This window comes from Cimex lectularius, unplaced genomic scaffold (genome assembly GCF_000648675.2).
Source record: "Cimex lectularius strain Harlan isolate CLEC.00 unplaced genomic scaffold, Clec_2.1 scaffold29, whole genome shotgun sequence".
Lineage (NCBI taxonomy): Eukaryota > Metazoa > Arthropoda > Insecta > Hemiptera > Cimicidae > Cimex > Cimex lectularius.
This window is the reverse complement of record NW_019392675.1, coordinates 953,930-971,407: the sequence shown is the minus strand read 5'-3', so window position 1 is coordinate 971,407 and position 17,478 is coordinate 953,930. Positions and strand designations below refer to the sequence as shown.

Genomic DNA, 17,478 nt, shown 5'->3' with positions numbered 1-17,478 from the left:
ATCATCCTGAATTATACAACTCAAAAAATTAAAATTAAGAGATTTTTATTAGACCTATGCTACTTTCTGTTTTTCCCCCGTAACAGCAGAGGTTTGGTAACCCTGAGGGTTGCCGGTGTTTTTGAAAAAAAGCCCATTTGTAAGTATGTCGGATTCGAATGCAGGGCCGCTGGATTCGAACTCGGGACCTTTACCTTACAGCGGTGAGCGCCGTGTCAACGCCTAAACCGTTGTGGCCACCGACGCCCTAGATATACAGTTTGTTGTAAGGTGGAATTTGATACTTAAAGAACAACCATATGAGACGGATCATTTGATAGGATTTTCAGGCAGACCAGTGTCATTTGCGGCTGTTCACTTTGTATAGAAAATAGTTGATTTTTTAATGAATTTTAAAACAAATATTCTATGGCAAAAAGTGTTTAAAACTATTGAAAACTCTGAAAGTAAATAAAAATAAGTATGCTGTTAGTCAGAGGCATGTTTGGTTGTAGTGGAGAGTTTGCAGTTATGCGATCGATGGATTTCTATGTTATCCATGCTGAGATTGATCGTTAAGTATACTGCGTTGATTAACTTGATGATGACGAGAAGGATACTAGGAAGCGGGGGTTTTGTATTCCCTAAGCTCTCCAACCTTTGCGCTTGTTGTTGGTATTCCTGCTGGGTTGTTAATTCGGGCTGGTCGACAAGGTCGCTGTTTAATTCAAGTGGAATTGCAAGGGGAAGAAAAATAAAAGACTTAAGAGGAAAAAGACCGATATGTATGAAGTCTGGGGAGCAAGTACGAAGCGCGGCGAGAGATGGTCGGGCGGGGGACTTTGCCTTATAATAGTAGAGTCTAGGCAACAAGGCCTTGTACACACTTGCATACAAAATCGAACGATTGGCTAGAGACATTTATAGGGACTGCCTATTGAAATGGAGGCATTCTTTCCCAATCTTGCTCGACGTCCTGACAAGGACGTGAGGATCTTTTAAGACTGCGCCTTGTCTTAGGGCCAAATCGGTTCCCCGTGCGAGCATCGTTTCTCGAGAAGGAAGGCGACACGCTTCCGTCTACGTTGGGATGTGCAATACCGTAGATTTTCACGTAGCGCCTTGAAAAAGACACTGAGATTGGAAGGCGGAACGGGATTCCGAGATTTTGTTCGGATGAGTCCAGCCGACTTCGAATGTCATTTGGAAACGGTTGGATCACACATTTCGAAAAAGGAGACGAATTTTAGCGTGCTAGTTTCTGCTATCAATCGCTCTCCGTTTTCTCGCAAGTGGAGACTCATATGCAAGCCTAACTTTATACTTTTGGTCTAACTCAGCCACAGTGTCTGCTTTCTTTCCCATGTCTTTGTATTCCTCTGAGGAAACGTCCCAGAAACATCGCAGCATTTGTTAATCTTCAACTGTAAAGTGGAATCCATATTTTAACGAAAGAGAAAAATAAAAATAAAATAAACAATGCGCGAGAATTGTTGAGAGGCCCGCTCGGTTTGATTCACGTCCTCAGCATTGAATAAAGCGGGGAACACACCAGATACAACGGTATGCGATGCTACCCGACGCCTTGTCACATTTTGGTGGGGTGTGCCACAGTCCACAGCGAGTATCACAAATCAGTACCACAATCGCAACGCCTCTTTTGTTCTTAATGCAATATTTTGACCAAAACCATGTAATAAATTGTTAGTTAAATTTTATGAGCATAACCATGTAATAAATTATTAGTTAAATTTAATTGTTTTAAATAAAGTCATTCTGGTGTTTTGATAAATTTTCTGCTTAATCATCATAATTAAATAATTTTTATACAAAGTCATGAATTTTTGATCTCGTTTAATTTGGTTTATATTAAAATAAGAATGATATAATTAATATAACGACAAAATTATATATATTCATAATTCGCTATAAACTACAAAAAATAAGAGTGCCCGTTCTGACATTACGTGACGAAAAGGTGTAATTTTGTGAGCAAAACCATGAAATAAATTGTTAGTTGAATTTTATGCACAAAACCTTGTAATAAATTGTTAGTTAAATTCATTATAACAAAAAATGGTATTCCGGTGTTTTGATCAATTTTCTACCAAACCATTAAACTTAATTTAAAAAAAAAAAGAAAAAAAACTAATGAATTTTTGATCTCGGTTAATTTGGTTTAAATTAAAATAAGTGTGTTGTAATTAATATAACGACAATAATACATGTAGTTTGAATAAAGTGACCGGTTCTTTGTCTTCGACTGTACTCGATGCTACCCGACGAAAATCTGGACAGTAATGATCGCGTAGCGTAAAGTAGGGTAGCGTGGCGTAGCACTGGGCAGATGGTAATATAATCTTATGGAAAAATGGACTTTGGATTTGCGTCGGGTAGCGTCGCATGGCGTTGAATCGGGTAAGTGTGTTCTCGGCTTAAAGAAAACCATTTAAGATGGGAATCAAAAAATTCTAAAACGCAACACACCAGATTCAAGATTGTCGCGTCCTGGACTCAAGAAAATTAATCCCAGATGCAGCTCTGCGACAAAGAATCCGAACAAATAATCCCAGTGCGCACTAGGCTTTACGGATTGTGCAAGAGAAAAATATATTTTCCTTAAAAGTTGAATTTCATAACGATACGTAAAATTCTAAATTTATAAAAGAGCTTTCTCAGACTGGAGACTAAAGAATCCATAGATAAATTAAACCTCATATTTGAGTACAATGTCACACCAAGATATCAAACACTGTAGGCATAGGGCAAGCAAGGACACTCATCATTATCTAGTTTATCTATTACATAGTTTTGGAGCCTGTATGAGCTTATGGTAGCTTCTTCTTGTAGCCCCAATCGATTCAGCCACACTTCCAGATCTTATAGGAAATTGAACGCTGAGTAAAAAAGGCCCTTTGAACCTGTGTCCGCAAACCCTTCAGTTCCGAGCAACAGGCAAAAAAACCATGAAAAACCACGTTTTTTGACCTTATTCGTGAAATTGTTAGTAAACCGTTAGCCTGACCGTAAAACAGCTCGAAACAACATCTGTAGAGGATTAACTTCTGCGTCGAATAAGATTAAAACCAGCCTGATGGGCCGAAAACTTCATTTTTGGGGATTTTTCGAAGTTAGGAGGTGAAGGAGTACACAAAATTCACCATTTTCATTCACTATTTTTATCGAAAATTTACAACTTCGGTTAGCCGTTCAGATTTTTCGTACATTATTTTATTCAGTAGGGGGTACCCATCAGAAAACAGTTCAAGTTGTGAATTTTCGATAAAAATGTCAGAAATGGTGAATTTTGTGTACCCCTTCAACTCCTAACTTCGAAAAATCGCCAAAAATGAAATTTTCGTCCGATCATGCTGGCTTTAATCTCATTCGACGCAGATATTAATCCTCTAGAGATGTCGTTTCGGGCTGTTTTACGGTCAGGCTAATGGTTTACTAACAATTTTACGAATAAGTTCAAAAAACGTGGTTTTTCATGGTTTTTTGCCTGTAGCTCGGAACTGACGGGTTTGCGGACACAGGTTCATAGGACCTTTTTTACTCAGCGTTCAATTTCCTATAAGATCTGGAAGTGTGGCTGAATCGATTGGGGCCACCCTGTATATTATGCTTCCAATGGATAACAGTGTTTCAAAGCGCCTGATGGGGTTGGTTTATTTTTACACACTACATAATTTTTGGCCGACTAAATTTTTTTTATTGTGTTTGTGTCCATCATTTTAATGAGCCACAGGATATCTTATTATTGCTGCGTGTATAACCAATATGCCAGTTTTAGTTCCAAGATTTACTTAGATTTTTTTCTTGTGATCAAAAATTATAATTAACTTTAGGTTATGATTTATTTTATACATTTATTTCAAAGGAATTTGATTAACTTAAGTATCCTGTGTGGATTATCGTTCTATACTTAAATTATTTGAATGCCGTCCCTGGAGCTTTTCAATATCTAAATGTGTACAGAGAGAAGAGTTATGACTTCATTTAACTCTCCATCTTATGAGACGAGGCTGTTATGCTGCTATCATTAATATAGCCATCAAGGAAACGTGCCTAGATGCTCCGTATGACGGGGACACATCTGGGGACATCTTGTTAACTATGATAGATAACCGTACACGATAGACATTGATGCATATATTGAAATCATAAAATGTAATCCTGATATTGACTTATTTTAGTTTAAATACAATGAGACAAAAGTTTTATTCTCGTTCACATCGCTGATTTTACGGTGGATGCCTGGTTTGCAATTCAAATATTATTAGATTCCTTGTTTTCTATACTGCTTTTGTTCGAGTTTTTTGGGCCAGACGATTGTTCGCAGTTGAACGTTGGTTTTTTAATGGTGTCAATGAGATGTGTGAATGTGCGAGGGGGAAAAGTTCAGATGATTTCGACAGCGAGAGTGGCCCATTCCGGGTCTTATCGGCAAAAAGGAAAGATACGCTCTTAGGAAGTTTCTTCCTGATTTTTCTTTTTCTTTACAATCTATTGAATTTTGTTTAATATAATAAGATTGTATCGCAAAAACGTGTACATTTTTTTGATGATTATTTAGAGATCGTGAGAAGCGGTCTGGTGTCATAATGGTTTAGAAAAACATTTTCTTTATCTTGCTAACGTTTCGATCTTTAGTGAGATCATCTTCAGGGCCTGGGATTTATAATCACCAATATTTAAATTATTCAAATAAATGGAATTTATACAGAGATGTATACAATATAGAAATTTTAAGTTCAATGAAAGTATTTTTACTCACTCAAAGTGTGTGTTTTCTGTGTAGAGTGTTAGTGAGATATTAATGTTTTTTGTTTGTTTATATATATATATATATATTTGATTTTGAAAGGGTGGGGAAGGAAGATGAAAAATTTAGTGTCACGNATGTTTGTTTTGTTCTGTGTTTAATATTTTTGGATTGTTGAAATCGAAATTGTGTTGGTGTTCAAAATGGTGGGTAGCCAGTGCTGTAGGATTTTCCTTCGTTTTTTTTTTTTTGCCATCATAAGTATGTTGCTTTACTCTCTTATCCAAATATTGGGATGTAATTCCTATCTAAGTTGCCAAATGTATACAATTAATTTTGTAAATTACATCAGACTTATTTTTCACAAGTGTGGGATGTTAAATTTTGGAAAAAAGGGTGTAAATAGTTTTATAGTTTTTGAAGTTATCAGAAGAAAGAAACGTGTTTAATTTGTGTGATAGGGCCTGAACGAGTGGAATGGATCTGTATGTTGGTTTGTCTAATAGAATTGATGTAGTGCTATTAGTAATAGTGGATGGTGTTGAGTTGTAGTTATTGAGTATTCTGTTGATTATGTGTTTAGGGCAGTAATTCCTATGTAGGATATTTTTGTATGGTGAAAACTTTTATGGCTCAGGGTAATAATTCTGTGAAGTACCCCCTTGGCCGTGTTTATTGTTGTATGGAGCAGATGGTGTGATGTAAAGTTGAGGTAGCGATCCCTGTTTCTTGGTTTTTGATACCAATCTGTGATTAATCAGCCATCTGGTTGTTTCATCACGAGTGTATCTAAAAATGGTATTACTTTGTTGTTGTTTTCTATTTCACGTGTAAATTGAAAGCGTGGGTGAAGATGATTTCAATAAAGATCGAAACGTTGGCACGATAAAGAAAACGTTTTTCTAAAACCTACGTCACACCAGACTGCATCTTACGATCACTATATACTCATTAATTAAGGGTCGTTAAACACCACATTAAAGTATACCTTCCTACTCAATGGCCTTCCTACAACTGACGACCTTCCCAAGACTGCTGTCCAAGACACTCAATAAATCCTTCAAGTTTTTAAAATTACTAGTTAAATTATTGAAACTACAAATTATGTTTTTCCGATTTTATGAAACTGTATTTAATGTAAGTTGCATTCAAGAAAGCATATTTGTTTGCACTAAACAATGACAAATTGTCTAGCCGTAAATCCCTTTTTTCTAGCATATATCAACAAGTAAATATTGACAAATGCTAAATTTTTAGCTTTATTCAAATTAACGTTACGTACTACATATTGGTAGTTTCATCTGTACTGCTCTGAATTAAACAAATTTACCCTTATTATATAAAGTGGGGTTCAATCCTGACCTAGATTAATTATTATTTATTTTTTCAATTAATTAATCTTTATGTAAGGTATTGGTTGAAATGAAAAAGCCAGTGTCACGAGCGTGATTCGAACCCACGACCTTATACGCCGCCTCTCTAGCCACTTGGGCTATCGTGACTTCGATCCACTCGGACACCAACTTCCCACCCCAACCTACCTTTCAAATTTTCTCTCCTTTTTGCCATTTTTGAACCACCATTGAAGTTGGTGTACGAGTGAGGTTGCGATAGCTCAAGTGGTAGAGCAGCGGCGTATTAAGCCGAAGGTCGTGGGTTCGAATCCCGCTCGTGACACTGGCTTTTACATTTCGACCAATACCTTACATACAGATTAATTATAGATTATGTTCATTTAGAGTTCGTGAGATGCTGTCTGGTGTGACATAGGTATAGAAAAACATTTTCTTTATCGTGCCGACGTTTCGATCTTTATTGAGATCATCTTCAGGGCCTGGGATAAACATTGTTGGAATTATAAAAATACATATAAGATGTGAAAAAATTAATTTATACAATGATAGAAAGCCCAGGCCCTGAAGATGATCTCAATAAAGATCGAAACGTTGGCACGATAAAGAAAATGTTTTTCTAAACCTACTTCACCCCAGACCGCATCTCACGATCTCCAAATAATCATTAATTAACGGTCACTAAACACCACACGTTATAGATTATGTATGTTGGGGTTGAGGGGTGGAGCAGAAGGGACTTAAAAAAGTCCAAGTGGGACATCGCACAAAAAACGTTGGGAAATACTGACGTAGACCCTACCAGAAGTGTCACCACTGGGTGATTCTTCACCACCCTAGTGCCAAATAGTCCCGATTTTTTTAGCTAATTTTAAAACCTGTGTACTTCAACAATTTTACTTGTAATATAAAAATAAAATACTATTAAAAAAGAATCGAGTAAATAAAATGTATTTTTTAAATTCAACTTGGTTAACTTTTAGCTCCACTATTTTTATATATTGTGATATCTTTTGCGTATCTCTTTGTTTGTTATTTGTTTTACTTAATTGTAATTTAGAATTCATACTACTGCTCTGCTTAGGTTTGTATTTTTTCTTTTTCTACTAAGTACGACAGCAAACCCCCTTGCCGGTCCTATTGACCATGGTTCTGGACTAAATGACTAGGACTGTGAAATTTATGTATTTGCATATTTTTCCTGGTTAACTAAAAACATCCAGGTTTAACAAACTGTAGGCTTGGAAGCATTTGGAATCAATTTAAGTTATATTTATTTTGCATATTTGTGGATATATTGCCATAAATGCGTATTTTTGCTTAAGTGGGTTATAATTGCATTTTTTTAATATATCCAGCATATCGGTTTTTGGCACGTCAAATTTGAATGTTTCTGAGCAGGAAAACAGAAAAATTCTCCGAAAAAGAGTTTCGGGCTCCCATTCTTCAGTTTCCACATAATGAACGAGTTTCTGTTTGCTCAGTTGCTGCTCCTCCACGTTCGGCCGACTTTCGGTCGCCTTTGCTTCTCTTGAAATAAACAGAAAAATGAATAGTGTTTGTACCACTGTAAATGCTCTTTTGGAATAGTTTAATTGGATTCATAGAACTATTACGACCTCAGTTCTCTTCTTTCCCTACCATCACACATCTCAGTTTTACCCAGTCTCTCATGCGTTTTACATCGTGAAACATTATTTGTGTGTGGTGAACTATTTCTAAAATTCCGAAAGTCACCGCAAAGACGAAAGATCTTGTTCAAAAGTGCGTGAGTTTTCAAATGAGACTTTTAAAGGCTATGCAGACGTTTTATACTGTGTTTGGTGTGATAAATCTGTATCAACAGCTAACACGTTTTTTGGTAGCACAGCACATAAAGAGCAAAACACAAGGAAAACAAAAGTTGGAAATCTAAGTATCAACAAACAGCTGGTACATGAGCTGGGTCTGAAAAGACCGGTTTCGATATTGATTTATGTCGTGCTTTAGTTAGAGCTGACGTACCCATAAACTAAGCCATCCCGAATAAGGTTTTTTTTGAGAAATACACGGGGAAAACCATTCCCCTCGAAAAGACCCTCAGGAAATCTCACCTGGATTTTATATACAATGAAACACTCCATNAAACGTTGGCACGATAAAGAAAATGTTTTTCTGAAACCTACATCACACCAGACCGCATCTCACGATTTCTGAATAATTATCGATTAACGGTCACTAATCAACATACATATATAATTAATTTAATTTGAGGTTTCCTTATTTTTTCTAATGGTAGATTTCGCATATTTTCAGTTTTAAGTGGCATTTTTTACCAAATATATTTTTTACATATATATGTGCATATTTGTCTGTTTTTATTGCATATTTTTATAGCCCTACTAATGACTAATGAGTATTATTTGTCTCCAAATGTGTTTTGTGTATTTAATGTACCAGGTAACAGAAAAGTTGGTGTGGTTTTTCATTTGTTTCGTTGTTTTAATAGCGTTAATCAACATTACTACATTAAAAGGAAGATTAGGTGTTTACATCACGTAATACGATAATACAATCATAAAGAAAAAAGTGCTATAAGCAGTTAATTCACTGTAAATGAGAAAATATTTTCTTTCTCATGGCTTCAAAGCCCATAATTCGTACATGTAATACTGTATGGAAAATATTTCGCTACCAACAATAGACATTAATACTAATGAAGTTTCTTTGAAAATAATAAACCAATTGAATAATAATACGAGTTATGAGGAATTAGAAATGATGGATGGCGTAATTGAAAAAGTTTATTAACAATAATTTAAAGTGGATACAAATCAGACAAGTTAAAATAAATTAATGATCCTTGCTGTGACAGTCAGAGCAGCTTTACCAGCGAGATCATTCATGAACAATTAGCCGCCATGTTTAAATTTATTGCGTTAATTGTTTTAAATTATTTCTTATTGATGGAAGATCGTTTTTTTAAATTTTGATCCAATGATTGATCAGTAGGAATGGTGTCTACAATTTGTTCGACATGGTAAAACTCCACTGTTTACACTTTTCTAAACTTCTTCTAAATAATTTATATATATTAAATAGTAAAACACTTGTAACAAATATGATATAAACATATAAAGAAAGATAAATTAGACGAGCAGTAGCTCAAGATTATTGCTAGGTTACACGTTACTTTGAACTGTTGAACCAGGCCCGGTAGCAGTTATACTGGCCTAAACAATCTTGATCTTCAAACTTAAATCTAACAAAGGCTTTATCACATTTTAATTGGTGCGGTTAAAATTTTTGTACAAGTTTGTGTGGAGATAATTTTTAGGCGTTTATCTCACGAGAAGGCAGGGGGAACAGTTTTGTTTGTCGATGACGAACATGGGATGACACCTGGAGCATTCGGAGTTGCGCCTTTTGACGAAATTGGTCGGTTTGAACCTCGATTTGCCGTGGACGTTGATGCTGACGACGATCGGCTCGTCTCTGGGGATCTGCGTTTCGGCTGGGGGGATGTAGAACTCCCTGCGCGGGTCGTGGAGATGGAGTTCGATCGTGTTGCTCTCTTCCTGGGAAGCGTCGAAAGGAGGCAGTAGGTCCAGGGACGGCTGTTCGGGCGTCGATGGGGTGACCCCGTTGTTGAAATCTGCGGGTTCGGTCCTGCTCGCGGGCTGAGAACTCGTCATCGGCGCGGTACGTGCGAGGACCGCCTCCGAATTGGGGGTTTCTATCGTGCTTCTGAAAGAGACGTTCGTCGGCCTGAAAGCCACCCGGGTCGCTTCGGTGGCGGGCGTCGACCTAGGCGACGGCACACCGACTTCGAAGGGGATGTTGCTCGTGATGCTTCTGAAGTTCTGGGAGGCGAGAGAGGCCGATGGCGAGTGCTGCAGATCCGACCGGTCCAACGACGACGTCTGCGGCAGCTGAGTCGGACTCAAATTCAACTCGTTGAACCCTAATGATTTGGATGCCTTCTCTCTAGGATAGTAATTATTCAACCTTTGTAGATCCTCTCCGCTAGGAAGGCTGTTGAATTCACCTGAAAGACAAACACACGATTTGATAACATCAAACATTATGATAAGCAACAATAAAAAACATTATGAGATTACTCCATGAGTTCTGCAGTATGTCGAACCTACAATTCGGTCGTTATCGATCAGTTTGGTCTGCCTATTCTCACTGGTTTAGCCTGACAGACGCGACCTCTTCAAAACAGGGAACCAACAAGGTAGGCAGACCAAACAATGAAAAAACATCGACAACATAGACACAATTTGTTTGGTCCGTCTATTCTCGCTCTTTTCACTTCACGGTTTTACTAAAGATAACAAGGAGCCATAACAACTCTGACGGACCAAAAGTATCGGTAGCGACCAAACTACGGATTTTTCATCCCAGCTGACCCCAAGGTAAAATCTCACAAAATACCCAACTACCCTGCTAATAAGTAAAGTAGAAATTAAATAAACCACTTACAGTATGTCAAATATGTAAGAACCTATTTAATAAAGAATACATCAAAATCGTACTCAGTACTCTCAACTACAAAACCCTCAGGGGTAAAACACTACCAATACCGATCCGGTTATTACAACAGGCAATAAACGGTGACTCCGGAAAATATGTCAAAAAAAAGAACAGTAAATCCAGCACTGAAAATGGCAAGAAGAAGAAACGCGCCTGACAGACTAAACAAGCGAGGATAGACGGACCAAAATGATCGTTAACGACCGTACAATAAAAAATCATACATCTACAACATAGGCACAATTTGTTTGGTAGTTAATGACTTAACTACAGGTTCGCCAACCCGCACACCACAGTATGATATTACATGATAGACACAATTACCATGCAATGATTAGGGATGGTTGCTGCTAATAAACTAAAGACATACAAAACAAGTAGGAATTAAATGAGCCACATATGATTTATATGTATTGATGACATATACATATAGTAAAGAAAGCTAAACTCAAAAATGTATCAAAATCGTTCTAAAAATTCAAACATTTATGAGCCAGAGCATTGGCCAGAGATTATGCAGAAAAAACTGGAAAATAAACACCACGATGGCTTTACACAGCTGATACACCACAACGATCAGACCTTGGTCACCTATGGAGCTGTAGTATGATGACAAGGAGACACAGAACAACCTACCAAATCTACAAAGACTAGCGTGTCTTAATTTAACAGGGGCAATTCAGGCTTACCCCGGTACAGCACTGGACCCCACCCTACCTTCATATTTACATATAAGACGGCTATTGAGGTGCCAACAGATTCTTGAGATAAAATGAAGCCAGATCCAAGGAAGCGGAACCACAAAATTCTGGAGAGAATTAAAATAAATTTGATGGCTATCTGACAAAAAGAGAGAAAAACTCAACTTTGACTCTTAAGCTGGTCGCATACTAGGTTGGTGGGGCAGCGCGGCGCGTAATTGTGAAGGTCCGCACACTATGTAGGAACCGCTCTCGCCGCGTTGGTCAAATTTTCACCCTCCATCTGACACCGGCTCCAGCTCTGCGGTTTAGTGTTGATTTTGCATTTCCAGGAGTCCCACGTCACAATGGTTGGCTTCGTCTTTACAAATATGGCGTCCGAGGGTAGCCGAATATATCCGAACTCAACGATTTCCGAGCTCCCCAGCGCACGCTAGGCCGGTAGCGCGGCGCGGAGCCGGGTTTCAGAAGTCTGGCAACTTCGTCCGGCTCCGCGCCACGCCGCCCAACAAGCCTAGTGTGCCGGGTTACATTCATTTCAATGTATTCTTCATGGGGGTCGGTTCCGCGCCGCGCCTCCGACCTAGTGCACGCCCAGCTTTAGAGTAGTAATATTCAGTTGGATCAAAGATGGGACAGTGAGTAGGTGTAGGAGTAAAAGGCCCTGTACCCTAGCCAATAATTTTGGACTAATCCCAGCATTTCTAAGCTGAGGTGCATAGGCTTTAAAAGGGCACTTTCCAAGGTATGGTAACAATTTATAGGGGTTCGACTATAGATCTATATGGGTCGCAGTGGAGGATCGGATTTTTAAAATCCTTATTCAACTCCCAAAACCTAAAAAGATCATATAACTATTAAACTCATATAACTATATGATTTTGTTGATCGACCTGCAGATAATCTATCTAGGGTTCCAATCTTCGTAGAGGTCATTAGGCAACGACAATGTCTAATGACCTCTACGAAGATTGGAACCCTCATATAACTATTAAAAATGCTACGTAATATATAGACTCCAATGATCCCAACAAATGAAAACACCTTGACTAAAACAGATTCACTGTGTACCCAATCACTCGTACATTAAAAAAAATATATAAAAGAAAATAATTGACAAAATAACAAACAGGCCAATCACTGAAGACGTAAAAATCGTTGAAAGGAGTCTGGCAGATTGAAATAGCGAGAATAGGCGGACCAGGAGACGATCAAACGTCAGGATTCTAGGACCTATCCGCAGTTATTTTCAATCAAATTAGTTACAATTATGAAAAATTATCTTTACAGTGTTTTGATGTATTAAAAGTAGTTTCTGAGTTTTAAGACGATTGAACAAACGAAAAAAGAAATTGAATAAACTCTTAGTCGTTATCAACCTTAATTAGTAATAAAATTGTTTGAAAATTTATAAATTTAAAGTCGCGTAGTAATTTCATGCTTGTTTTCCCTAATAAACTCCCTAAGCTCATCGCCTTCAACACGAGATTCAAGAAACAATCAAAATATTTTCCTTCCCAGCACTTTTTCCGTATCGTCTGCCAAAGACAGAAAAAATGGCGTTTTCCTCGGATTATATTTAAAAAAAAATTTAGGAGGGTATATCACTGGGAAACCGATTAAGATGATACAGCAAAGTTCCCGCTGACATGAATAAAATTCGGGAACAAGGATACCAGCTTTTAGACGGTTTCACGCACTACCGGGCATGAAATAATGACCCCTTGACTCCTAAGCGTGTCGATCGGACACAAAAAGTGGGAAATCTGGTTGCATACCGATGTGAAATCATTCTTGAACTCTGGAAAAAGTCCGCATCCTTTTTGCATATTTGAATTTTCACTTGAAATTATACTGAATTTTTAGGTAAAATTTGACTTCAATTCAAATGCGAACAAAACTGACAGAAATCTTTACTTTTAACAGGTTTAAACACGGCGAAAAATAAAGACTTCTCAATAACAGTTTGGACAAAATTTATATCGTTAAATTCACTAATTTCGTGGTCCGCTTGACCAATTAATATATTACAATTAATTCAGGTTTTTAGTTGAGATAAAAAAAGTCAATGGCATGAGCGGGATTGGAACCCACGATCTTCGGCTTGATACGCCGCTGCTCTACCACTTGAGCTATTGTGACCTCACGAGGTGACGAGAGCTCAAGTGGTAGAGCAGCGGCGTATCAAGCCGAAGATCGTGGGTTCGAATCCCGCTCGTGCCATTGACTTTTTTATCTCAACTAAAAACCTTAGTTATTTTTAATATATGATTAAAGTTCAAATGTTTTAAATTAATGAGCGAATCATTGAAGATAACATGTTTTGAGCTATTTCAGATACCTTCTAACCATTATCGACCATTTTTTTGGGGCAGATACAATCGTTCAATAAATTGTCAAACACGCTTAGCTCCAATTGTTCCATAATTAAACCAAGTTTAATGGGAAGCCGTTTTTTTAACGAAACTTTGACATTAGATACATAATTCATCATTTTCCATATAAATAAGATCAGCATGATATTATTAAAAAGAAAGGCTTACAAAACAAAGAGCAGTTTCTGTAGACATTGGTGTTCCAATCTATTGGAAGTACTTAGGGGGTTTCAAACGATTTTAAGACTTTCCTATTTTTTTTATAACTGATACGCATTTTATTTTCAATTTTGACAACCAATTCTATTTCAAAAAGGCTGTACTTTTTGTTTAAAAATATAAATACTTACTTTTTCCAGTAATTTAGTTGTTCAAAGAGATAGGGATAGGGATAAAAGAGGTGGCCACAAGCCCTTCTCCCTTCACCTAGACCTGAGTAGAGCTATTGTGCTCCTCTGTTTTTTATAACTCACTGGCTAGCTTCAAGTTGTTAATCAACCTCCAGACCAGCGAATCCTTAGTGTAGGATCTGGCTTGCGGCATTTCCTTTCCTAGTTGCAAGAATCTCCACCTACAAAGACCTTCACAAAAACATAAAATGTGTTCTGCGGTCCTGCGGTGCATGTGCCTTCTTAGGTGGCAGTGCCCTGTCAGGAGACCGGATCCTGGTTCGGTTGTGGTTGCCCTCCTTGGAAATCTTTCAGAAATCTTCTATGGACTCATCAAGAATGCATTGTAATATGTATCTTCTTTTTTGGCAAGATGCTAGGCCACAGTGGGATTCAGGACCTAGAGAGTAGAGAGTTCACGTTGGCTCATTCTTTGGACATCTCAACCTTTTCATTGCCTCTACGCCCCGAATGCCCAGGGACCCTGCCAGGGTTGTTCAAAGAGAGGCCGAACTGTTGCCATTTTTGGTATCATTTCCCAAAATCTATTTGGTCTATTACAATCAATCTATTTTCAATTCATTTTCTTAGTATTATATGAATCCGTAGCTAGAAAAAAAATGAATCGCAAAGTTTTGGTAGTAACTTAAGAAGAAATTTGACAATTCATTATATTTCGTGGTCCGATTTACCAAATAACTACTTTCAATTAATTAATCTTTTTATGTAAGGTATTGGTTGAAATGAAGCCGAAGGTCGTGGGTTCGAATCCCGCTCGTGACACTAGCTTTTTCATAGAAATGATAAATGATGGAGTGAGTGTGGTGTTCAATCCTTTTTAAAAAGATAGTTCCTACTCACAGTAAGTTGTTTTGCAACGATCCGGATTTCGAGCCTTTTAGCTCATCATCAGGTTGAAGGGCTTTTACAACCTGATGATGAGCTAAAAGGCTCGAAATCCGGATCGTTGCAAAACAACTTACTGTGAGTAGGAACTATCTTTTTAAAAAGGATTAGCTTTTTCATTTCAGCCAATTCTTTACATAAAACGATTAATTAATTTTAATTTGACAACTTTTTACTGCAGCCTTTTGAGCCTCTCGTTCAGTAAACTATACTCTATAAATTTAAAAAAGTCTGTTTTCCCTTTATAATGACTAAATAAATAATTAAAACTTGCAATTTTGGTCGGGAAAAAGTTAGCTTCTCCCTTTTACAAAATGCTGGATTTGATCCAAATATTAGATTTGTTTAAGAAAAACGTACAAGGCAAAAATGTACCTATTTGTCAAAATTGTTCACTTTTCAGGATTAACTGATATGATTGTTTGAAAAAAAATTTAAAATATTACAGAAAACTGCTCAGTAGGGAAATTACAATCCACCACGAGTAATACAAAGCTGTTGTTTTTATCTTTTGGAACACTCACTGGCCGAGATGTCTTCAACGAACAGCTTGTCCCTCTGTCCGATAAGGAGATTTGCATGGTAATCTTCCGGCGATCTCGTGCAATTCACCTGGTACCAGTGGGCGCAGATAAGCATTCTCTGGTGAAAGAGGGTCGTGTTCGGACAGGCGTAGCTGTACTGCCTTCCTCCTTCGCCGCACATGTGATACACCTGCGATAATAAAATTTTGTATTTTGATTTATTACCAATGGGATTTATATTACCTGGCAATCAGTCTCGACATCGGCGTAATACCCAATGGGTCGTCCGGTGCAGCTGAAAGATGTTTGAGGTATATCGGGTGAAGCAAGAACCCTTGTCGTCTGCAAAAATAAAAAACTTTATTTGAGAAAAGAAATAATAGATGGAAAGATAGCAGTTAATTTTTTTAATGATTTATGAACGATCAAAGACCTCTATGTGGCACACGTCTGAATTCATCATTTCACTTTTGAAATATTGCTTTTGAAAAGATCTGTAATCAGGCGTTTCATCGGGCCTTTCCTGGCGTTTTTTTTTCGCAAAATCTTCCGAAATTCCATGTTGGCAAATCTCTCATGCCTTTTCGAAAAGATAAATGGCCGAATGCAAGATCGAATGGGTTGAAATTACATTCCGATCTTCCAGACTTTCAACTTGCGCCTGATATGTAAGCAGCAATTACGGCCATTTTTATAGTATATTAACCATAACAACGTACAATTATTAAAGTTAAAGGAAACAAAGTTTTTCATTTTAGCTCTCTCATAATGAAACGCTTTAAAAGTTCTTGCGAAATTTTTACAATATATAAGACTTCACTCAGATAATGATGCTACAAAATAATTTTAGAAATGGCTATACTAGTGGTGTATATTTTTTATAAATCCAGCAAATCTTATAATAAAAACCAAATAAAAACGTCTAAATTGCCAATAAAATCGTAAAATGGAGACTGATTTCGCATGACGCAAGGACAAGGCAACATGAGCTATTTCTTCTTGTATAATGCTCGATTTGTTCCACTTAATTATAGGGTAGCATTCTTTGGCTCCATAGATATAGAAAGCATGTAGGATTGCCAACCGATTTGATAATTGTGCTTGAGTACGGCAGTAAGTACCTGGAATACTAGAAATGGCCGATTGGCTATACTCGGCAGTAATAAGACCCAAAATAACCTATGGATATTAATCGGGTCGACCAAACAACAAAAAGCAGCTAATCAACCATTAGGCTGCATACAAAGACTAGCAAACCTATGTATCACAGGGGCATTGAGAACAACCCCTAGAAGTGCACTAGAAACTGCTAACCCTACCTCCACTGGAAATATTCATACAAGGAGAGGCTAGGAAAAGGTATCGACCTGCAGTTTGCGATGTTGTGAGTTGTATCTTCAGGATGTCAAATGACGGATGAATTTAAAGAAAGAAGGAAACAGCTTCCGGGTTCAGCCGAGCTTCTTCAAATTCATCCGTCATTTGACCTCCTGAAGATCCAACTCACAACAAAATCACATCCATTCCTTGAAATAGGGACTGATTATATGATCCCGAAAACCTTCTTCGCAACATCCCACACAGGAGAGCATCAGACACTATGATATGGCATACAGATGGCTCCAAAACAAACGAAGGAACCGGATCGGGCGTTTTCTGAACAAGCCCAAAACATGAGCTATCAAACTTATTAGGGAAGTACACTTCGGTCTTTCAAGCAGAAGTACATGCCATCAATGCTTGTGCCCTGGAAACTCTTAAAAGAGGTTACACTGGCAAAAAAATCCTCATAAGATATGATAGTCAAGCAGCCATTAAAGCATTAGCATGTAAAAGAATTACATCAAAATTGGTCAGTGAATGCATCAAAAATCTCCAAAACCTGGGGAAACAAAACAACCTGATGGTCTCTGTGTCCAGGGTACAGAGGAATTTTGGGTAACGAAAAGCAGACAGACTGGCCAGA

The 17,478-nt window shown here is 37.6% G+C and overlaps 1 protein-coding gene across 1 annotated transcript in view; it reads right to left on the bottom strand.

Annotated features, from left to right (window-relative positions):
• Positions 1-8,869: 8,869 nt before the first annotated feature.
• LOC112126419 overlaps positions 8,870-17,478 on the bottom strand; it is a 224,024-nt gene continuing 215,415 nt past the window's right edge. Inside the window, exons 3-5 of the mRNA XM_024225469.1 lie at positions 15,756-15,854; positions 15,513-15,702; positions 8,870-10,126 (exon numbers count right to left, since the gene is read on the bottom strand). Of these exons, the coding sequence (XP_024081237.1) occupies positions 9,420-10,126; positions 15,513-15,702; positions 15,756-15,854 (996 nt within the window). The 3' untranslated portion in view covers positions 8,870-9,419. The remainder of the gene's footprint in view (positions 10,127-15,512; positions 15,703-15,755; positions 15,855-17,478) is intronic.